General features: G+C 41.4%; 1 protein-coding gene across 1 annotated transcript in view; it reads left to right on the top strand.

Moving 5' to 3' along the window:
• MSH2 (mutS homolog 2) overlaps positions 1-24,503 on the top strand; it is a gene marked incomplete in the record, with an annotated part of 816,329 nt that overhangs the window by 652,539 nt on the left and 139,287 nt on the right. Inside the window, 1 exon segment of the mRNA XM_053712233.1 lies at positions 10,949-11,194. Within this exon segment, the coding sequence (XP_053568208.1) occupies positions 10,949-11,194 (246 nt within the window).

Here is a 24,503-nt window from a genome sequence, read left to right as displayed (position 1 = left end):
ATAAAGCTGTTTAATAACTAGAGATTATGTTTAACGTTTTTGCTGGAATGTAAAATCGTTTTCATTTACTGAGGTACTGAGTGAATAAATGTTTGGGCGCTATTTTTCCACTTGGCAGTTGCTTAATCTGTTTTCTGACAGTTTCTGTTCTCCCTCACTGCTGTGTGTGAGGGGGAGGGGCCGTTTTTTGGCGCTTTTACTACACATCAAATATTTCAGTCAGCAACTCATTGTATTCCCTGCATGATCCGGTTCATCTCTACAGAGCTCAGGGGTCTTCAAAACTTATTTTGAGGGAGGTAATTTCTCTCAGCAGAGCTGTGAGAATTATAGTTTGACTGAGATAAAAAACGTTTATTCTGTAATTTGTTTCCTGCTTTCAGAATTTGTTATCTTTGCTAATGGGATTAAACCTTTGCTAAAGTTGTGTTATTTACAAGGATTGAGGCTATAACTGTTTCAATTTATTAATTTTCAACTGTCATAGATCTTCTGTGCTTCTTAAAGGCACAGTACGTTTTAATATTATTCTAATTGAATTGTATTTCCAAGTTACAAGTTTATTTGCTAGTGTGTTAAACATGTCTGATTCAGAGGATGATACCTGTGTCATTTGTTGCAATGCCAAAGTGGAGCCCAATAGAAATTTATGTACTAACTGTATTGATGCTACTTTAAATAAAAGTCAATCTGTACAAATTGAACAAATTTCACCAAACAACGAGGGGAGAGTTATGCCGACTAACTCGCCTCACGTGTCAGTACCTACATCTCCCGCTCAGAGGGAGGTGCGTGATATTGTAGCGCCGAGTACATCTGGGCGGCCATTACAAATCACATTACAGGATATGGCTACTGTTATGACTGAGGTTTTGGCTAAATTACCAGAGCTAAGAGGTAAGCGTGATCACTCTGGGGTGAGAACAGAGTGCGCTGATAATATTAGGGCCATGTCAGACACTGCGTCACAGGTGGCAGAACATGAGGACGGAGAGCTTCATTCTGTGGGTGACGGTTCTGATCCAAACAGACTGGATTCAGATATTTCAAATTTTAAATTTAAACTGGAAAACCTCCGTGTATTACTAGGGGAGGTGTTAGCGGCTCTGAATGATTGTAACACAGTTGCAATACCAGAGAAAATGTGTAGGTTGGATAAATATTTTGCGGTACCGACGAGTACTGAGGTTTTTCCTATACCTAAGAGACTTACTGAAATTGTTACTAAGGAGTGGGATAGACCCGGTGTGCCGTTCTCACCCCCTCCGATATTTAGAAAAATGTTTCCAATAGACGCCACCACAAGGGACTTATGGCAAACGGTCCCTAAGGTGGAGGGAGCAGTTTCTACCTTAGCTAAGCGTACCACTATCCCGGTGGAGGATAGCTGTGCTTTTTCAGATCCAATGGATAAAAAATTAGAGGGTTACCTTAAGAAAATGTTTGTTCAACAAGGTTTTATATTGCAACCCCTTGCATGCATTGCGCCGATCACGGCTGCAGCGGCATTCTGGATTGAGTCTCTGGAAGAGAACATTGGTTCAGCTACTCTGGACGACATTACGGACAGGCTTAGAGTCCTTAAACTAGCTAATTCATTCATTTTGGAGGCCGTAGTACATCTTACTAAACTTACGGCGAAGAATTCAGGATTCGCCATTCAGGCACGCAGGGCGCTGTGGCTAAAATCCTGGTCAGCTGATGTTACTTCTAAGTCTAAATTGCTTAATATACCTTTCAAAGGGCAGACCTTATTCGGGCCCGGGTTGAAAGAGATTATCGCTGACATTACAGGAGGTAAAGGCCATGCCCTGCCTCAGGACAAAGCCAAAGCCAAGACTAGACAGTCTAATTTTCGTTCCTTTCGTAATTTCCTCTGCACCAAAACAGGAAGGAGCTGTTGCTCGCTACAGACAAGGCTGGAAACCTAACCAGTCCTGGAACAAGGGCAAGCAGACTAGGAAACCTGCTGCTGCCCCTAAAACAGCATGAATTGAAGTCTTGTTAATGGGAGTAATCCATCCAGTTCCACGATCGGAACAGGGACAGGGGTTTTACTCAAATCTGTTTGTGGTTCCCAAAAAAGAGGGAACTTTCAGACCAATCCTGGACTTAAAGATCCTAAACAAATTCCTAAGAGTTCCATCGTTCAAGATGGAGACTATTCGGACAATTTTACCTATGATCCAAGAGGGTCAGTACATGACCACTGTAGATTTAAAAGATGCTTACCTTCACATACCGATTCACAAAGATCATTATCGGTACCTAAGGTTTGCCTTCCTAGACAGGCATTACCAGTTTGTGGCTCTTCCATTCGGATTGGCTACAGCTCCAAGAATCTTCACAAAGGTTCTGGGTGCTCTTCTGGCGGTACTAAGACCGCGGGGAATCTCGGTAGCTCCATACCTAGACGACATTCTGATACAAGCTTCAAGCTTTCAAACTGCCAAGTCTCATACAGAGTTAGTGCTGGCATTTCTAAGGTCACATGGATGGAAGGTGAACGAAAAGAAGAGTTCACTCGTTCCACTCACAAGAGTTCCCTTCCTGGGGACTCTTATAGATTCTGTAGAAATGAAGATTTACCTGACAGAGGACAGGCTAACAAGACTTCAAAGTGCTTGCCGCACCCTTCATTCCATTCAACACCCGTCAGTGGCTCAATGCATGGAGGTAATCGGCTTAATGGTAGCGGCAATGGACATAGTACCCTTTGCACGCTTACACCTCAGACCACTGCAACTGTGCATGCTAAGTCAGTGGAATGGGGATTACTCAGACTTATCCCCTTCTCTGAATCTGGATCAAGAGACCAGAAATTCTCTTCTATGGTGGCTTTCTCGGCCACATCTGTCCAGGGGGATGCCATTCAGCAGACCAGACTGGACAATTGTAACAACAGACGCCAGCCTTCTAGGTTGGGGTGCCGTCTGGAATTCTCTGAAGGCTCAGGGACAATGGAGTCAGGAGGAGAGTCTCCTGCCAATAGACATTCTGGAATTGAGAGCAGTTCTCAATGCCCTCCTGGCTTGGCCCCAGTTGACAACTCGGGGGTTCATCAGGTTTCAGTCGGACAACATCACGACTGTAGCTTACATCAACCATCAGGGAGGGACAAGAAGCTCCCTAGCTATGATGGAAGTATCAAAGATAATTCGCTGGGCAGAGTCTCACTCTTGCCACCTGTCAGCAATCCACATCCCGGGAGTGGAGAACTGGGAGGCGTATTTCTTAAGTCGTCAGACTTTTCATCCGGGGGAGTGGGAACTTCATCCGGAGGTCTTTGCCCAAATACTTCGACGTTGGGGCAAACCAGAGAGAGATCTCATGGCGTCTCGACAGAACGCCAAGCTTCCTCGTTACGGGTCCAGATCCAGGGATCCAGGAGCAGTCCTGATAGATGCTCTGACAGCACCTTGGGACTTCAGGATGGCTTACGTGTTTCCACCCTTCCCGTTACTTCCTCGATTGATTGCCAGAATCAAACAAGAGAGAGCATCAGTGATTCTAATAGCTCCTGCGTGGCCACGCAGGACTTGGTATGCAGACCTGGTGGACTTGTCATCCTGTCCACCTTGGTCTCTACCTCTGAAACAGGACCTTCTGATACAGGGTCCCTTCAAACATCAAAATCTAACTTCTCTGAAGCTGACTGCTTGGAAATTGAACGCTTGATTTTATCAAGACGTGGGTTTTCTGAGTCAGTTATTGATACCTTAATACAGGCTAGGAAACCTGTTACCAGAAAGATTTACCATAAGATATGGCGTAAATACCTATATTGGTGTGAATCCAAAGGTTACTCTTGGAGTAAGGTTAGGATTCCTAGGATATTGTCTTTTCTACAAGAAGGTTTAGAAAAGGGTTTATCTGCTAGTTCATTAAAGGGTCAGATCTCAGCTTTGTCCATTCTGTTACACAAACGTCTGTCAGAAGTTCCTGACGTCCAGGCTTTTTGTCAGGCTTTGGCCAGGATTAAGCCTGTGTTTAAAACTGTTGCTCCACCATGGAGTTTAAACCTTGTTCTTAATGTTTTACAGGGCGTTCCGTTTGAACCCCTTCATTCCATTGATATAAAGTTGTTATCTTGGAAAGTTCTATTTTTAATGGCTATTTCCTCGGCTCGAAGAGTCTCTGAATTATCAGCCTTACATTGTGATTCTCCTTATTTGATTTTTCATTCGGATAAGGTAGTCCTGCGTACTAAACCTGGGTTCTTACCTAAGGTAGTTACTAACAGGAATATCAATCAAGAGATTGTTGTTCCTTCTTTATGCCCAAATCCTTCTTCAAAGAAGGAACGTCTACTGCACAACCTGGATGTAGTCCGTGCTCTAAAACTTTACTTACAGGCAACTAAGGAATTTCGACAAACGTCTTCTCTGTTTGTCATTTACTCTGGGCAGAGGAGAGGTCAAAAAGCTTCCGCTACCTCTCTTTCTTTTTGGCTTCGTAGCATAATTCATTTAGCTTATGAGACTGCTGGACAGCAGCCTCCTGAAAGAATTACAGCTCATTCTACTAGAGCTGTGGCTTCCACTTGGGCCTTCAAGAATGAGGCCTCTGTTGAACAGATTTGCAAGGCTGCAACTTGGTCTTCGCTTCATACTTTTTCCAAATTTTACAAATTTGACACTTTTGCTTCATCGGAGGCTATTTTTGGGAGAAAGGTTCTTCAGGCAGTGGTTCCTTCTGTATAAAGAGCCTGCCTATCCCTCCCGTCATCCGTGTACTTTTGCTTTGGTATTGGTATCCCAGAAGTAATGATGACCCGTGGACTGATCACACTTAACAGAAGAAAACATAATTTATGCTTACCTGATAAATTCCTTTCTTCTGTAGTGTGATCAGTCCACGGCCCTGCCCTGTTTTTAAGGCAGGTAAATATTTTTTAATTTATACTCCAGTCACCACTTCACCCTTGGCTTTTCCTTTCTCGTTGGTCCTTGGTCGAATGACTGGGAGTGACGTAGAGGGGAGGAGCTATATGCAGCTCTGCTGGGTGAATCCTCTTGCACTTCCTGTTGGGGAGGAGTAATATCCCAGAAGTAATGATGACCCGTGGACTGATCACACTACAGAAGAAAGGAATTTATCAGGTAAGCATAAATTATGTTTTCATGATTCAGATAGAGCAATCCATTTTAAACAACTTTGAAATTTACGTCAATCTAATTTGCTAAATTTTCTTGTTAGTTTTCTTTAAAGGAGCAGCAATGCTCAGTTGGGAGCTAGCTGAACAATTCGGGTGATCCAATAACAAGATATATATGTGGAGCCATCAATCAGCAGCTAGCTCCCAGTAGTGCTTTGCTGCTCCTGACCCTACCTAGACATGCTTTTCAACAAGAATACCAAAAGAATGAAGCAAATTACATAATAGTAAATTGGTAAGTTGTTTAAAATTGCATTCTATAACTAAGTTATACAAATGTTTCATTTAGACTATACTATCACTTCAAAGGGACATGAAACCCCCCAAAAAATGATTTCATATTTCAGATAGTGTGTCATTTTAAACAACTTTTTAATTTACTTCTTTTCTTGTCTTCATATAATTTTTTAAAAAGCAGGGATGTATGTGTCTGGAGCACTATATGTCAACAGCTTTGGAAGAAAGTCATTTGTAAGACCACTAGTTGGCAGCACTATTTACTGCAATGTAGTGCCCCAGACACCTACCTAGGTATCTCTTCAACAAAGATGCAATTTGTGTCAAGCACAAAATATTTTTTTTGTTTTTCATGTCCCTTTAAGGAAAGATAAAAAAAGAACAGCAGTTAAAGGGACATTCCAGCTAAATTGGAATCCACATGGATACATTTCAGTTTTGAAAAGAAGCATTTTTGTAATATACATGCATTGGCAAACATGCTTCTAGTAAACATGCTTCTAGTAAACGTTATAGCTGTTTCAAAAGTGTATTTAAGTGTGCACCAGCATTTTAAACAGAACACATGCTCAGAGAGGCTAAGGTGCTTTTACCATCTGGCAATGACTCAATTTGTTAATTGCTGACATGATACAAGTCCCACTAATCCTCTGGGCAGCTGTAGTATTTAAAATAATGATGCACTGAGAATATCTTATGCTTCACTTGCACGTGCCAGAGAAAAACGGTAATAATTTAACGAGAAGCATTTTTGCTAATACATGTATATTGCAAATATGTTTCTATTCAGAGATGTAATTCATCTATGTGCATTTATATTTTGACCGGAATGTCCCTTTAAACAAGATATTTTTGCTTTAAAGTTTCTCATGCAACAATTTTTTTTTCGCTGACCTAAAAATTGACAGAAAATTGTTTGCATTTTCCGCTGGGTACATACTGATTGATGGAACAAAGTTGTAGGAGCCTATTTTGATAATGATCTATTTCCTGCTGTGTAATAAGATTTTGTGGTAATTATTTCCATAACCAAATGGCCTTGTACAACAGAGAAATAAATGTTCTGATTATTTTATGCTGAGCTACCCAGGTGGTTGATCTAACTAAGCTGGTATCCTTTCAGCTAATTATTAAGAAAGTAAATATATGAGGGGCGTGTCTAGGCCGTTAATATGAGCAGTTATGAATCTCAGCAGCTCCGTATATATCAAATATATGCCTAATATTTCTCAGCTAATGCTTTGCACATTTGGAGGTATAAGTTAAGAAGTAGCTCTGGAGATAGCAGATACCTTTCTCCACCTTAACTAGGACCTCGGAAGATCTGCAAAGAATATGACAGTGGATAGCGGCCTATACCAGACCATAGATACCCCCCGGTCTGATCTCAGGCCGGGTAAAAGCAGCTCTTGTCTGCTAAGAAAAATCACTCTCTACAATTAGTTACATTCTTATAGCTAAGACCACGCTTCCTAAAGAGGCACAGAGATTTGCCGTATAGTGTGATCTAACATGGAGGAAAATATAACCTTTTTATTGCATCAGATATCTTGCAAGATGGCGGCTCAATTTTAATCTCTCATGGAGATCCTGAGAGAGGGGAAGGGTACCCGTGAGGAGGAATATGTGACGCATAGTCTAACAGTGACTCTAACAAAGGAACAAGGCCTACCAGAGGAAGAAAAAAATGAAGATGGTGTTAAGCCCCAGAATAACATCGCTTGATCAGTCGCAATGCTGGAGGATGGCGAAGGTATACAGCAACGTAGGGTCTACCCAGAAAGTACACAGGACTCTGACTCTAGTAATGACATTCCTGTTTGGGCTCATTATGGCCAGCACCCTCTGCCGATGCGGGGGAATGAAAGTTGGCAAGAAGTTTCGGTTTGTGAAGACATTGTCTTCAGGATATTTAAGCTGCCTACTTAGGCACCACATAACTCTGGAGTCATGGTATCTCAATGTGGATCTGGGAGCTACATAATTTAAGGTCTATGAACAGCAGTATGCGCTTCAATAGAGGTTTTTTTTTGGGGGGGGGGGGATCTGGGGTTAATGTGGCAGTAGCCTGTTTATAGATGTTGCGGTGGCTCCCGATTCTTGACGGTCCTGATTTTTCCATAGTCTGCAAATAGACCTTTTGGGATTTGCTTCCTGCAGGTTCCATCCTCAGAGGTGGATCCGTTGGATGCGGCTTGGTCTTTCAAACAGGAAGACTCTCTGCCTTAGAGCTTACGAAGTTAGAATACTTTATCGGGTTCTGCCCTCCATTTCACCTTCAGGCCTTCGTTGGCGCTGTGGTGGGGGGGGGTGATGGATTCGGCCCAGGCAGAGTCTTCGACATGGCATTGGGTTTTTGTCTCTGTATTAGCAGTCTTTTTGGACTACCGGTTGGGGAATCGTTCTCCAGTGTTCGATCCAGATCTCCTGGGTTGGGAATTTTATCCTAGTCCCCCGGGGCAGTTTTGTCTTGGTCTCTTCCCTGTCAGCAGGAGTTTTTTCCTGGTGAGCAAAGTCCTATAGTCTAGTGGTTATCATGTCTGCTTAACACGCAGAAGGTCCTGGGATCGGGACCCAGTGGGATTAAAGTGCAGTGCCTTTGAGCTGCATCAGAGGTATTGATATAAAGAAGAGTTCCTCCTGCGTAGACTGGAGGGTATCGAATTTGGTGGTGGGCGGAGACCCACTACTGCCCTTGGTATTAATCAGTTCTCTGAGCGTGCTCTTCCAGAACAAATGTGCCTTGCGATCATCCGTTTGATCTGTCTATCCAGAGTTTTGAATGTTTTCTGAGGAAAGCAGATCGAGTTTCTCAGCTGAGGTCCGCAGGACTAAGTTGCCTGGGGGATTAGTTTCCGCCATTGCAAGCTGTAGGCTTGGAGTTTGAATCCTGCTGTGGCAGTTTTCTTAATTCTGAGGTCTATTTTAACCTTCTTCTTTCGGCCATGGCACTCTTATTTGAGGATGGCTCAATCCTATCTGTGGGCGTCAGTGAGACTGTTGCTCCATTTTTACCCGCAAGTTCGTAATCTCGGTTAGAGGCTTTACTGCCATGAGAGTTCCTTTGTTGCAGGGTTCTATCGGGTTAGGGTCTCTCTGCGGCTTGGGATCTTTTCTTCTGGGGCGTATTGAGAGGGGTCACTTGGACCTAGCAGAGAGAGGGTTTTTCCGAAAGATTTTTGTTCCTTTCCTTCAGCTCGTACCTGGTTCCTTGTCACCTATTTTAGGTGTGGAGGACTCCCTCTTTTCTTGTTAAGAGGATGTAGCTTCTCCTGACTTCTTCCCCTCTAGAATGAGATGTTGAAGGGCTTGTCTAACTAGTTCTTATTCAAAGGGGCAGCCTGCAAAGATAGCCTGTTGGTTAGCTTAGCTGCCTGGCAAACGGAAGGTTGCAGATGGTTACCAGCTGCGGTTCCTTTCTCTGGTATGTGTTTTCGCAAGCAGTTTTTGCTCTCTGTGCTCCAGTTCCAGAGGTTCATTGTTCTTCCATGTGTTCAGTTGTTTTTACAAGTCAATTCCTTTATACATTTGGGGTTGGATTTATCCTTCAGGAGTTGCATCGGGTTACCTTTGTACCTGTAGAGGAGGTGGTTTTTGAATTCTTATTCAAGGACCTATTTCGTCTGTAGATTGTGTTTTTTTTTTTATATATCTTAGTTTCTGTGTTGCTCTTTGCAATATGTTTTTCCTTATTGTGGTGGTCTTTCTAATAAGCCTATCCGAGTTTTTTCTCCCGAAGATTATAGTATTCCTTGTCCAAATGGGAAGAGGTTCTTCCTTGAGGTTTCTGTCAGTCTTCATCAGAATAGACAGTTGTTTCCTTTATGTTATCCTATCTGGGGAGTGCAAGGTTTTGGAAGCTGATAACTTCCTCCTTTCTGGGGGAGGAATGTTTTTTCGCTGGTTCTAGAAGACAGCGGGACACGAGCCTCCTCATAGGTTTATGGCTCAGTTCGAGTACAGTGACATCTTTTTGGGTTTCTGACATGATATCCTATGGTTCTGGTTGTTGGGCAGCAACTTGGTCCTCCTAACATTCTTATCTTTTTATTTTTTGCTTCTGTCAAGGAAGCCTTATGAGTTTTGGGTTTCTTGCAGGCTTGTGGTGCCCTCAGGTTGGGGCGCCTCTTATTTGTACCCTCCCGTTAGCATTCAGTGTCCTCTGTAGCTTGAGTATAATTTCCCACAAGTAATTAATGCAGCTGTGGACTCTCCCTGTATTTAGAAGGAAAACATAAATTATGACTTAACAGATGATTTCCTTTCCTTCGATACAGGGAGAGTCCACGGCTCCCGCCCGTGCTCTCCGGTGGGCAGCCCTAAATTTAGTTGTTTTCTTCTGGCACCTTTTTCACCCTGATATTCTCCTACTGTTCCTTGTTCCCTCGGCAGAATTTAAGCCTTTGTCTGGGGTGTCTTTGCCTTCTCCTGGTGGCCAGGTTCTGTATTTCCACAGCCGTGGATTTTCCCTGTATCAAAGGAAAGTTATCTGGTAAGTCATAATTTGTTTTTTCCATCATGGTTGCTGTGCATTGTCATTTTTTTTTCTCGTTATGCTCACCCTTTTATTTTTTTTATTTGATATTTCTTTGTTAATGAGTGCTACTTTGGTAAAAAAGAAACATTAAATTTAAATAATTTTTAAACAAAATTGACATTACTCTAAAAATTGAATGGTCATGGCATAGTTATAGAAAAGATATATTATGCATGTAAATATAAATTTAAAATATTCTCTTTAGTTAAAAAAAAAAAAAAAGCAAACAATACAATAATATACAATCCAACTCCAAATTTAAAAAAGAAAAAAAAAAATTGACTGAATAGTCGAAAACTACACAACACTGCTAATCCTACAAAGTCTGACTAGACTGCAACCTCCTCATGAAAACTAAATTGCACTTCATTTTCAGTCTTAATTGTGGCTTTGTTGTCTAAGCAGCAGTCACCAAGGATCTCTACCTTTTCATTATTCCTTGTTAAAGGGACAGTCTGCTTGAAAATGTTTGTTTAGAAAGATAATCTCTTTATTACCCATTCCCCAGTTTTGCATAACCAACACTCTTATATTAATACACTTTTTACCTCTGTGATTACCTTGTATCTTAGCCTCTGCAACTACATCTTTATCTCGGTGCTTTTTACAGACTTACATTTTAGCTAATCAGTGCTGATTTAAAAATAACTCCACGGGAGTGATCACAATGTTATCTATATGACACGCATTAGCTAGTACTGTCTAACTGAAAACCTGTCAAAATGCACTGAGATAAGAGATGGCCTTCCACAGTTTTTAGCTTTCAAAAAAGAATACCAAGAGAACAAAGCAAATTTGATGATAAAAGTTAGACAGTTGTTTAAAATTGCATGCCCTATGTGACAGCACAAAAATTACGGGGTCTTAAAAATGTATAGTTTTGGGTTTCTGTGTGTCCCACTTAAATGGAATCAGCTTAGTTGGCAAGTGCTTCTTAGAGAATTTTTGTATACAAATTAAACTCATTTTGATGTACTTGAAGTTGTTACACTTCTTTTTGCTTTATTTAACTGTAGGTTACGTGGATCCGATTCTAACACTGAATGATGTCATTGCTCAGCTGGATGCGGCTGTCAGTTTTGCTTATGTTTCTAATGGAGCACCGGTGCCTTATGTACGCCCAGTAATCCTGGAGAAAGGGCATGGAAGAATTGTGTTAAAATCTGCCAGACACCCATGTATTGAAGTTCAAGATGAAGTCGCATTTATTCCCAATGATATCATTTTTGAAAAAGACAAGCAGATGTTTCATATAATCACTGGTAAACATTCAACATTTAATATTGATATATTTTTTTCACAGTGAAAAAGAGTAGCCATCTTTTTAATGTCAGTGTTGCAGTATGTCCGCAGACACACACACATTGTAGCTGACACATCAATATTCAATACTTGTAATAATGGCACAATATTGTAACAAGTTTGAAAAAGAATAATTTCTTTCATGTAATTGGCAAGAGTCCACGAGCTAGTGACGTATGGGATATACATTCCTACCAGGAGGGGCAAAGTTTCCCAAACCTCAAAATGCCTATAAATACACCCCTCACCACACCCACAATTCAGTTTTACAAACTTTGCCTCCCATGGAGGTGGTGAAGTAAGTTTGTGCTAGATTTCTACGTTGATATGCGCTTCGCAGCAGGCTGAAGCCCAGTTTTCCTCTCAGAGTGCAATGAATGTCAGAGGGATGTGAAGAGAGTATTGCCTATTTGAATACCATGGTCTTCCTCTAGGGGATCTATTTCATAGGCTCTCTGTTATCGGTCGTAGAGATTTCTTCTCCTACCTCCCTTTTCAGATCGACAATATACTCTTATATACCATTACCTCTACTGATTCTCGTTTCAGTACTGGTTTGGCTATCTACTATATGTAGATGAGTGTCTTAGGGTAAGTAAGTCTTATTTTATTCATGACACTCTAAGCTATGGTTGGGCACTTTATATGTAAAGTTCTAAATATATGTTTTAAACTTATATTTGCCTTGATTCAGGATAATCTGTGTTCCTTCTTTCAGACTGTCAGTTTAATTTTTTGGGAAAATGCATATGAATAAAATATTTTTCTTACCTTAAAAATTTCCAATTGACTTTTTTTCTTCTAAATTGCGGGCTGTTAGGCTCGCAGGTGCAGAAAATGCTACAATTTATTGCGTCATTTTTGGCTCGAGACTTTTTTGGCGCGAGAATATCGTCATTTCCGGCGTCATAGTTGACGCAGGAAGTTTTCACGTGGTTGCATCATTTTTGACGCATGTTTGTTGCAGATGTTTTTTGGCGCCAAAAATGTGGACGTCATACTTGGCGCCAGTTTTTTTTACATTATTTCAGTCTCACTTTTTAGTTGCTTCTGGTTGCTAGAGGCTTGTTTTGCATTTTTTCCCATTCCTGAAACTGTCATTTAAGGAATTTGATAATTTTGCTTTATAATTTTTTTTTTCTATTACATATTGCAAGATGTCACTACCTGACCCTGGATCAGAATCTACTTCTGGATAGACGATGCCTGATGTTGGTTCTACCAAAGCTAAGTGCATTTGTTGTAAACTTTTGGTAACTGTTCCTCCGGCTGTAGTTTGTGTTAGTTGTCATGATAAACTAACGCGGATAATATTTCCATTAGTAATAATTCATTACCTGTTGATGTTCCTTCAACATCTAATGTTCAGGATGTTCCTGTTAATGTAAGAGAATTTGTTTCTAATTCTATTCGGAAGGCTCTGTCTGTTATTCCTCCTTCTAGTAAACGTAAAAGGTCTTTTAAAACTTCTCATATTTCAGATGAATTTTTAAATGACCGCCATCATTCTGACTTGTCTATCTCTGAGGAGGATCTATCTGGTTCAGAAGATTCTGCCTCAGATATTGACACTGATAAATCTTCATATTTGTTTAAGATGGAGTTTATTCGTTCTTTACTTAAAGAAGTGTTGATTGCATTAGATATGGAGGAGTCTAGTCCTCTTGATATTAAAACTAATAAGCGTTTAAATTCAGTTTTTAAACATCCATGTAGTTATTCCAGAAGTTTTTCCAGTTCCTGATGTTATTTCAGAAGTAATTTCTAGGGAATTGAATGGTCTGGGTACTTCATTTACTCCTTCTCCAAGGTTTAAGAAATTGTACCCTTTGCTATCTGATAGATTAGAGTTTTGGGAGAAAATCCCCAAAGTTGATGGGGCTATCTCTACTCTTGCTAAACGTACTACTATTCCTACGGCAGATAGTATTTCTTTTAAGTATCCTTTAGATAGGAAGCTTGAATCCTTTCTAAGGAAGGCTTATTTATGTTCAGGTAATCTTAGACCTGCTATTTCTTTGGCTGATGTTGCTGCAGCTTCCACTTTCTGGTTGGAGGCTTTAGCGCAACAAGTATCAGACCATAATACTTATAGCATTGTTAAACTTCTTCAACATGCTAATAATTTTGTTTGTGATGCCATTTTTGATATCATTAGGATTGATGTCAGGTATATGTCTTTAGCTATTTTAGCTAGAAGAGCTATATGGCTTAAGTCTTGGAATGCAGATATGACTTCTAAGTCAACATTGCTTTCTCTTTCTTTCCAAGGTAATACATTATTTGGTTCTCAGTTGGATTCAATAATTTCAACTGTTACTGGGGGGGGAAGGGAGCCTTTTTGCCTCAGGACAAAAAATCTAAATGTAAATATAGGGCTGCTAATCGTTTTAGTTCCTTTCGTCAGAATAAGGAACAGAAGCCTGACCCTTCCCCTAAAGGAACAGTTTCCGTTTGGAAACCTTCTCCAGTCTGGAATAAATCTAAGCCTTTTAGAAAGTCAAAACCAGCTCCCAAATCCGCATGAAGGTTCGGCCCTCATTCCAGCACAGCTGGTAGAAGGGGCAGGTTACGATTTTTAAAAGATGTTTGGACCAATTCGATTCAAAGTCTTTGGATTCAGAACATTGTTTCTCAAGGGTACAGAATAGGTTTCAAGGTAAGACCGCCTGTGAGAAGATTTTTCCTCTCACGCATTCCAGTAAACCCAGTAAAGGCTCAGGCGTTTCTGAAATGTGTTTCAGACCTGGAGTCGGCTGGGGTAATTGTGCCAGTTCCAGATCTGGAACGGGGTCTGGGGTTTTACTCAAATCTGTAATATTGAATCGTTATGTAAGGATACCAACATTCAAAATGGTGACTATAAGGACTATTCTGCCTATTGTTCAGCAAGGGCATTATATGTCTACAATAGACTTACAGGATGCATATCTTCATATTCCAATTCATCCAGACCACTATCGGTTCCTGAGATTCTCTTTTCTAGACAAGCATTACCAGTTTGTTGCTCTTCCTTTTGGCCTAGCAACAGCTCCAAGGATCTTTTCAAAGGTTCTCGGTGCCCTTCTCTCTGTAATCAGAGAACAGGGTATTGCGGTATTTCCTTATTTGGACGATATCTTGGTACTTGCTCGGTCTTTACATTCTGCAGAATCTCATACGAATCAACTTGTGTTGTTTCTTCAAAGACATGGTTGGAGGATCAATTTACCAAAGAGTTCCTTGATTCCTCAGTCAAGGGTAACCTTTTTGGGTTTCCAAATAGATTGTGTCCATGACTTTGTCTCTAACAGAAAAGAGACGTCTGAAATTGGTTTCAGCTTGTCGAAACCTTCAGTCTCAATCATTCCCTTCGGTAGCTTTGTGCATGGAAATTCTAGGTCTCATGACTGCTGCATCGGACGCGATCCCTTTTGCTCGTTTTCACATGAGACCTCTCCAGCTTTGTATGCTGAACCAATGGTGCAGGAATTATACAAAGATATCACAATTAATATCCTTAAATCCCAATGTTCGATCTTCTCTGACTTGGTGGTTGGATCACCATTGTTTAATTCAAGGGGCCTCTTTTGTTCATCCAACCTGGACTGTGATCTCAACAGATGCGAGTCTTTCAGGTTGGGGAGCTGTATGGGGATCTCTGACAGCGCAGGGGGTTTGGGAATCTCAGGAGGCGAGATTACTAATCAACATTTTGGAACTCCGTGCGATTTTCAGAGCTCTTCAGTTCTGGCCTCTTCTGAAGAGAGAATCGTTTATTTGTTTTCAGACAGACAATGTCACAACCGTGGCGTATGTCAATCATCAAGGTGGGACTCACAGTCCTCAGGCTATGAAAGAAGTATCTTGGATACTTTTATGGGCGGAGTCCAGCTCCTGTCTAATCTCTGCGGTTCACATCCCAGGTATAGACAATTGGGAAGCAGATTATCTCAGTCGCCAGACGTTGCATCCGGGCGAATGGTCTCTTTACCCAGAGGTATTTCTTCAGATTGTTCAAATCTGGGGACTTCCAGAAATAGATCTGATGGCTTCTCATCTAAACAAGAAACTTCCCAGGTATCTGTCCAGATCCAGAGATCCTCAGGCGGAAGCGGTGGACGCGTTGTCACTTCCTTGGAATTATCAACCTGCTTATATCTTTCCGCCTCTAGTTCTTCTTCCAAAAGTGATTTCCAAAATCCCAATGGAGCGTTCGTTTGTACCGCTGGTGGCTCCAGCATGGCCACACAGGTTTCGGTATGCGGATATCGTTCGGATTGCCAGTTGCCAACCTTGGACACTTCTGTTAAGGCCAGACCTTCTATCTCAAGGCCCATTTTTCCATCAGGATCTTAAATCATTAAATTTGAAGGTATGGACATTGAACGCTTAATACTTAGTCATAGAGGTTTCTCTGATTCAGTGATTAATACTATGTTACAGGCTCGTAAATCTGTGTCTAGAAAAATTTATTACCGAGTTTGGAAGTCTTACATTTCTTGGTGTTCTTCTCATAAATTCTCTTGGCATTCTTTTAGAATTCCTAGAATTTTACAGTTTCTTCAGGATGGTTTGGAAAAAGGTTTGTCTGCAAGTTCCTTGAAAGGACAAATCTCTGCTCTTTCTGTTCTTTTTCACAGAAAGATTGCTAATCATCCTGATGTTCATTGTTTTGTACAGGCTTTGGTTCGTATTAAGCCTGTAATTAAGTCAATCTCTCCTCCTTGGAGTCTTAATTTGGTTCTGAGGGCTTTACAGGCTCCTCCGTTTGAACCTATGCATTCTCTTTTCTTGGAAAGTTTTGTTCCTTTTGGCCATCTCTTCTGCTAGAAGAGTTTGAGTTATCTGCTCTTTCTTGTGAATCTCCTTTCCTGATTTTTCATCAGGATAAGGCGGTGTTGCAGACCTCATTTAATTTTTTACCTTAAGTTGTGAATTCTAACAACATTAGTAGAGAAATTGTTGTCCCTTCATTGTGTCCTAATCCTAAGAATTCTCTGGAGAGATCTTTACATTCTTTGGATGTAGTAAGAGCTTTGAAATATTATGTTGAATCTACTAAAGATTTCAGAAAGACTTCTAGTCTATTTTTTATCTTTTCTGGTTCTAGGAAAGGTCAGAAGGCTTCTGCCATTTCTTTGGCGTCTTGGTTAAAGTCTTTGATTCATCATGCTTATGTGGAGTCGGGTAAATCCCCGCCTCAAAGGATTCCGGCTCATTCTACTAGGTCAGTTTCTACTTCCTGGGCTTTTAGGAATGAAGCTTCTGTTGATCAGATTTGCAAAGCAGCAACTTGGTCTTCTTTGCATACTTTTACTAAATTCTACCATTTTGATGTTTTTTCTTCTTCTGAAGCAGTTTTTGGTAGAAAAGTACTTCAGGCAGCTGTTTCAGTTTGATTCTTCTGCTTATAATTTCAGTTTTTTTCATTAAAAGATTAAAACTTTTTGATTTGGGTTGTGGATTATTTTTTCAGCGGAATTGGCTGTCTTTATTTTATCCCACCCTCTCTAGTGACTCTTGCGTGGAAGTTCCACATCTTGGGTATCTGCTATCCCATATGTCACTAGCTCATGGACTCTTGCCAATTACATGAAAGAAAACATAATTTATGTAAGAACTTACCTGATAAATTAATTTCTTTCATATTGGCGAGAGTCCATGAGGCCCACCCTTTTTGTGGTGGTTATGATTTTTTTGTATAAAGCACAATTATTCCAATTCCTTGTTTGATGCTTTCGCTCCTTTCTTATCACCCCACTTCTTGGCTATTCGTGGGTGTTGTGAGGGGTGTATTTATAGGCATTTTGAGGTTTGGGAAACTTTGCCCCTCCTGGTAGGAATGTATATCCCATATGTCACTAGCTCATGGAAATTAATTTATCAGGTAAGTTCTTACATAAATTGTTTTCTCTTAAAAATTTAAGAAGCAAATGTTTATTGTTGGATTCATTAATTTCAACAATACTTTTGCGATCAGAAGTAAGAGAATAATGTGTCTTGTCTAATGCAATTTGCACCCAAATCAGTATGTTGCCTTCAGATTTAAGAATGTTATTTCACCTTATGCTGCTTTATGACATTTGCTGCCATAAGTAATGTATTTTCACATTCCCAGGCCATGGCACTGATATTCTAGGGCTACAAGCATTTGTAGGAAATGAAACAGAGGTTTCCAGCCTTTTCACTTTTGTATCTGTATGTGTTTTTAAAGCATTTTGTAGGGCTTAGCAATTCCAATACAGTCCATGGATATACTACTTGAGAACCATTTGGTTTACCAGTCTGTGTTGAAGGGACATTCCAGCCAAAATTGGAATCCACATGGATGCATTTCAATTTTAATAGAAGCATTTTTTGTAATATACATGTATTAGCAAAAATGATTCTTATAAAGGCTATAGCTGTTTCAAGAGTGTATTTAAGTATGCACTACGTGCCATCATTTTAAACACAGCACTTGCTCAGAGAGCCTTAGATTCTTGTTCCATTTTGTAATGAATCAATTTAATTGCTGATATGATAAAAGCCACACTTGCGCTCAGAGCAGCTGCAGTATTTAAAATACTGGTGCACTGAGAATATCTAGCTAAGCTTCTTATGCACATGTAGAGACAAATACTAACACTTGGACAGTGATAACTTTGTTTGCTGGTACATGTATATTGCGAATATTATTATATTTAAATGTAATTTATCTATGTGCATTTAAAGTTTGACCTTAATGTACCCTTAAGTAGCATATAGTTGTTACAGGCAAGCACTCCAGCCTCTCTGGAATTTTTACACACATTTTGTCCTATTTTCAAGATTAATAAAGACCTTTTGGTCTTACAGCTTTCAAATTTAGGGATGGTAGGTTTTAATGTAATTGGACATCCAGACTGTAAGGGCTTAACTCCGGTTGTATGTGTGCTAGTAACTTGTGTGTGTGTGTGTGTGGTTTGCTATTGGGTTTTAGTACAGAGGTGAATGGTCTGTATATGGTTTATTATGGTGGGAGTAAACAGAGGAATCTGAGAATACCCCACTCATTTAAGAGAAGCACTAGTTAATATAGTCAGTATCCGTTTAAATCAATGCGGTGATTCATTTATTTATGTTTGATGCACTAGCATTTTTTATACTTCTATTGCAGCTGGTGATAGAGGTCTTTAAATTAATTATAACTGGGTTGCTTTGCTTTTTAAGGACCCGAGAGATTTCTGCCCTGTCTAGTCAAACCCCTTCACATGCAGTTTCCGGCGGCACAGCTAATTCTTCATCTGGAAGGGGCCTCTTTCCTGCAGACTTTACCGTGCACCTACAATCGCCGGTGTCTGCGGCCCTGAGTGCCCTACCTATCTCTGAGAAACATAAGAGAAAGGATAAACATAGTTATCCTTACTTAGTCATCTAAATGTATGTCTCCGCTATCCGAGGATGAGTTAACCACTGTAGCGTCACAGGGTGAACTTTCTGAGTCGGAGACGTCTGTTACTAAGTCTCCTCCGGCTGGAGGAACCCTCCTTTAGATTCAAAATTGAACATTTGCTTTTTTTTTTTACTAAAAAAGGTCCTGTCTACGCTAGAGGTTCCAGAGGCTAAGCTACCTTATGAACCTAAAAACCTTAAGTTAGACAGGGTCTATGAAGACAGGAAGGTCCCACATACTTTTTCCTGTACCAGTTCATATGGCGAACATTATTAGTAACGAATAGGAAAGAACTTCCTTTTCACCCCTTGCAACTTTTAAGAAATTGTTCCCGGTCCCTAACTCTCAAATAGAATTATTAAGTTCCATTCCTAGGGTGGATGGCGCCATTTCAACGCTAGCTAAGCATACTACTATCCCCCTTAAGGATAGTTCGTCCTTTAGAGAGCCTATGGACAAGAAGTTGGAAACTTTCCTAAGGAGAATGTTCCAACACACAGGATTTTTATTCCAACCTGCGGCAGCAGTAGCCACGGTGGTGGGAGCAGCTACCTACTGGTGCGACTCTCTGTCTGAACTTATTGAGGTGGAATCTCCCCTCGAGGATATTCAGGAGAAAATGAAGGCATTAAGAATTGCTAACTCCACCTGTGATGCGAATATGCAAATTATTCGCCTGAACGCAAAGGCTTCAGGTTTTGCGGTTCTAGCCCTCCGGGCTCTCTGGTTGAAGTCTTGGTCTGCGGATATGACTTCTAAATCCAGTTTACTTTCTCTCCCATTCAAGGGGAAGATCTTATTCGGACCAGATCTGGACTCCAATATTTCTCCGGTTACCGGAGGGAAAGGAGCCTTCCTGCCACAGGATAAAAAAAACAGACCTAAGGGACTACAGTCATCAAATTTTCATTCCTTTTGTTCCGACATGTCCCAACTACCTCAATCCTCATCCAAGCCCGAGCAACCCAAGAGTACTTGTAAGCTGGGTCAGTCCTGGAACAAGCACAAAAAAATGTATAGACCTCAGCGCTGAAATCACAAAGCTGCTGTGTAATTTATGGACTCCCTTAATCCTTAAAGCACAAATCCTTACTAACAAATTAACTAGCAGACCAGTAATTAGACACAGCTGCGCTATTGAAAATAGCTAAATGTGTGCAGTACCAAAAAAGTTTAAATAAACTATATTCAATTTAATAAATTCATATAGAGTTTAAAATAGCAATTCATAAAAATTGATTCATAACATAAAAACCCTAATAAAAAATTGATTCTATAACATTAACAAACATAACATATATAAAATACAATAATGAACAACAATTTGTGAATCGTTTGTTAAGACACTTAAGATCCACTAAATAGTGTCTCTCAGAGTCAATAAGTCTTTTGGTCATAGAAAGTTGGCAATGCGTGTGTGAAAAAGTCTTTTAAGCAAGATAGCAAATAAGCTGGTGCTTCAATTAGCGATAGGGTTAGTTGCAAGAAGCCATGCAAAGCTGTATGTTGGGCAAGAAGAAGGATAAAGATCCTTTTACAAGCAGGAAAGTTAATATGGCAAGGTGCACACTTTTACTTACACCGAATGCCGATAGTTCGTCTCCAGGGTTTCTTTCAGGACACCGCTCGTCTGTCAAGCGCCTCCTAACCAATCACGGAGGGTACTTTGTTAGTGCACTCAAGCTCCAGGAACTCTCACACTGTCAGACTGATGCGGCTACGGATGCCCGAAATGGAACGAGTCCAAACAGACAAAGAAGCCAGACGATAACAAGTCGGCATCAAGGAGCGGCAACCAATCCGGGATCGGATCGAGTAGGTGGCAGATTGTCGCTTATCTCAGACATTTGTTTTTCGGATGCTCTGGAGGTTGTATCTCAAGGATACCGGATAGGATTCAAGTCTTATCCACCCAGGGGCAGATTCCTTCTCTCAGACTGTCTACAAGACCAGAGAAGAGGACTGCCTTTTTCGGTTGGGGACCTAGTCTCTTTAGGAGTAATTGTTTTGTTACCTGCATCAGAAAGAGATCTGGGGTTTTATTCAAACTTCTTTGTGGTTCCCTGGAAGGAGGGAACTTTTGAAGTTCCTAAACAAATTTCTAAGAGTCCCATCCTTCAAGATGGAGACAAGAAGATCAATCCTTTCTCTGGTTCAGGAAGGACAGTTAGACCTGAAGGATGCATATATTCACGTTTTGATACACAGGAAACATTTTGAATTCCTAAAGTTTGTATTTCTGGACCAACACTTCCAGTTCATAGCACTTCCGTTTGGCTTATCTACTGCTCCAAGAATATATACAATGATTCTGGGAGCTCTCCTAGCAGTTGCCAGAACACGAGGTATTGCGGTAGCACCTTACCTGGATGGTATCTTTGTTCAAGCACCATCTTTTCGTCTAGCAAGGAAGCACTCAGAAGTCTTCTTTGGTCACATGGGTGGAAGATAAACTTGGAAAAGAGTTCATTTACTACACATACCAGGGTGAATTTCCTGGGTACAGTTATAGATTCAGTATTAATGAAGATCTTTTTAACAGATCAGAGACATTGCAAGCTAACATCAGCTTGCCTTCCCCTCCAGGAGGTGATTGGCCTCATGGTGTCTTGTATGGACAGCATTCCCTTTGCCAGATTCCATGTCAGGCCCTTTCATCTATGAATGCTGAGACAATGGAACAGCGACCATTCAGTCCTGTCCCAACAGATAATATTGGACAGCCTGTTGAGAGATTTGCTCTCTTGGTGGCGCTGTCAAAATCACCTGTCCCAAGTCACGTACTTTTTGAGACCGTCCTGGGAGATTGTTACTACGGACACAAGTCTATCTGGCTGGGGATCCATTTGGGGTGCCAGGAAGGCACAGGGTCTGTGGACTCAGGAGGAGTCCACGTTGCTGATCAATATCTTGGACCTTTGGGCAATATTCAATGCCCTGAAAGCTTGGCCTTTTCTGGGTTTGTCCCAGTTTATCAGATTCCAATCGGACAATATAACTTCGGTATCCTACATCAACCATCAGGGAGGAACGAGAAGTTCCTTAGCAATGAGAGAGGTTTCTCAGATCCTGGAATGGGCGGAGACCCACAACTGTATGCTGACAGCGACCCACATTCCGGTTGTGGACAACTGGGACGCAGACTTCCTCAGCAGGCAATCTTTTCACCTGGGGGAATGGTCTCTCCACCCCGAGGTATTTGCAGAGATATGCTCTAGATGGGGGGTGCCGGTGATAGACCTCATGGCCTCCCGTCTAAATGCCAAACTACCCAGGTATGGGTCGAGATAGAGGGATCCTCAAGCAGAACTAATAGATGCTCTAGCAGTTCCCTAGAGGTTTAGACTCGTATCTATTTCCTCCATTACCTCTTCTCCCCCGTGTGGTGGCTCGGATCAAGGAAGCGCGAGCACCAGTAATTCGAATTGCTCCATCCTGGCTGTGAAGGACTTAGTTTGTGGATCTGGTGGGGATGTCTTCATCTCCATGGAGGTTACCCTGTTGCAGGGACCTGCTACTACAGGGTCCCTTCCTACATCAAAATCTAGATTCTCTGATGCTGACTGCGTGGAGATTGAACGCTTAGTCTTAGCCAAAAGAGGTTTCTCTGAGAGTGTTATTGACACTGATTCAAGCTCGTAAGCCAGTTACTCGACGCATCTACCATAAGGTGTGGCGGACTTATCTGCACTGGTGTGAAGTGTGTTTTTTCTTGACATAAGGTTAAGGTTGCCAGAATTTTATCCTTTCTCAAGGATGGACTAAAGAAGGGTCTATCTGCTAGTTCCCTGAAGGGACAGCTATCGGCCCTGTCGGTGTTGCTACATAAGAGATTAGCTAAGCTTCTGGATGTGCAGTCCTTTAAGGCCCTGACTAGGATCAGGCTACTAAGGCGTTCAGACAATCTTCATATTTGTCATTTATGCAGGTAAACGTAGGGGTCAGAAGGCCACTACATCTTCCTTGTCTTTCTGGTTGAGGTGTGTCATCCGTCTAGCTTATAAGACAGCGGGACAACAGACTCCTGAGAGGATTACAGTCTCATTCCACTAGAGCAGTAGCTTCTTCCTTGGCTTTTAAGAACAAGGCCTCTATGGATCAGATTTGTAAGGTGGCTACCTGGTCTTCCTTACATACTTTTCTAAATTTTACAAGTTTGATGTGTTTGCTTCGGCTGAAGCAGCTTTCCTTCTAAATACAGGGAGAGTGCACAGCTGGATTCATTACTTGTGGGAATACAAAACCTGGCCACCAGGAGGAGGCAAAGACACCCCAGCCAAAGGCTTAAATACCTCCCCCACTTCCCTCATCCCCCAGTCATTATTTTCCTTTCGTCACAGGAGGTTGGCAGAGAAATGTTGGAAGTTTTTCGGAGTAGTTCCTTAGGAAGGGTATCTGCCCTTCGGGATGGAACTGAAGTTTTAATAGTCTTGTCAGCCTCTCAGTGAGAGCATTGATGAAAGTCTGGAGATGCAGGGAGAGTCTTTCTGCGAAACCATCCAGATTCATATTAACAGCTCCTATAAGCAATCAGCGTTGACAAGTTTTGCTGCCTGCTTTCTTCACTCAAGTCCATGTCAGAGGTGCTGCTGTAATCTGTCAAACTTGAAGAACCGTGTTGCTGTTCCACGGAATGGATTCCGGTAAGATCGTTTCATTTTTTTTTTACACACGTTAACGATAGAAGACAGGGTCTCAGTGGGACTCCTTTATCTTTATAGAATCAAGGGTTATCTCCTGAGGGGGATTATTGAACAGTGGGGTCTAGTTAATCATATTTGTTATGTGATTTTGACTGCATATGTGTAGGAGACATTTTGGGCTCAGGCTGATACGGAATATACAGGTTATAGAGCTGCACAGTTTTATTAAGCTGGCACGCTTTTCCTTAGCAGGGGCGGTCCTGCATGAGGCACCATGTGACTGGGAGTAGTCACGTCTTGTTTTCCATTTCCAATTCCTGACCGAAGGGCTGCAGAGAAGAGTTGATTTCTCTACCTGTCTGGGTCATAGGAGGTGGTGAGTGCCCCAGCCATTGGGGGTTTCAGGTGCCAGTTGTTGTTTTTTTGGCTAAAAATTTTAGTTAGAATTATGGAGGATTCTGATATTCTAGAGGATTCCTCTGATACAGAATTTGATACCTGCGTATATTGTGGGGAGGCCCGGGTAGACCAACCCGCTCAATTATGTTCCGTACGCCGCAATAGGGTGTACTCTTCAAACACTGTTGAGATGTTAGAGACCACTGAGCCGTCTACCTCTAAAGATTCCTCACTCTGTGAGGCACGTACCCTAAAATCTTCTCCTACACATGCAGTTTCCCTAAGTACCATTACTCCTTCGTCTGAGGGAGACTTTTTTTCCACTGGATTGCTGAGCGTTTTCGCATGGCCATCTCTATAGATTTAGAGACTTTGCCTCTTCCTGCTACGTGCAAGCAAAGGGTTAATCCGTGCTCTCCTACCCATGGGCCGTCGTGTAAAATGACTATTGTGCCCAATCAGTCATCTGGGGATGCGGTTCCTTCTGAGGCTTCAGAGGTAGAACCTCCGGGGTCGAATCGCCTGATTTGACTCCTCAGACTGAGGAGGATTTGGCATTTAGATTTAGAATGGCACGCCTGCGTTTACTTCAGAGAGAGGTTTTGGCAATGTTAGAGGTTCCCAGTCCTGATCCTCCATCAGGTGGATCTCAGTTCTCTATATCAGATAACAATTTTGATTAGATGAGTGGAGAGGAGGATCCTCTTCTTTATTGTCTATATGTTTATAGTTATAAAATCCCAGTCCTGAGCTCTATGGGGGGTTGTGTTATATAACAGGCAGGACCTGTTTGTTTTAGTTTGCACACCTTTTTGACATCCCTTTTTGTGC

This window comes from Bombina bombina, chromosome 4, assembly GCF_027579735.1.
Source record: "Bombina bombina isolate aBomBom1 chromosome 4, aBomBom1.pri, whole genome shotgun sequence".
Taxonomy (NCBI): domain Eukaryota; kingdom Metazoa; phylum Chordata; class Amphibia; order Anura; family Bombinatoridae; genus Bombina; species Bombina bombina.
Note: the sequence above shows the minus strand (reverse complement) of the source record. Positions and strands in the feature narration are given on the sequence as shown.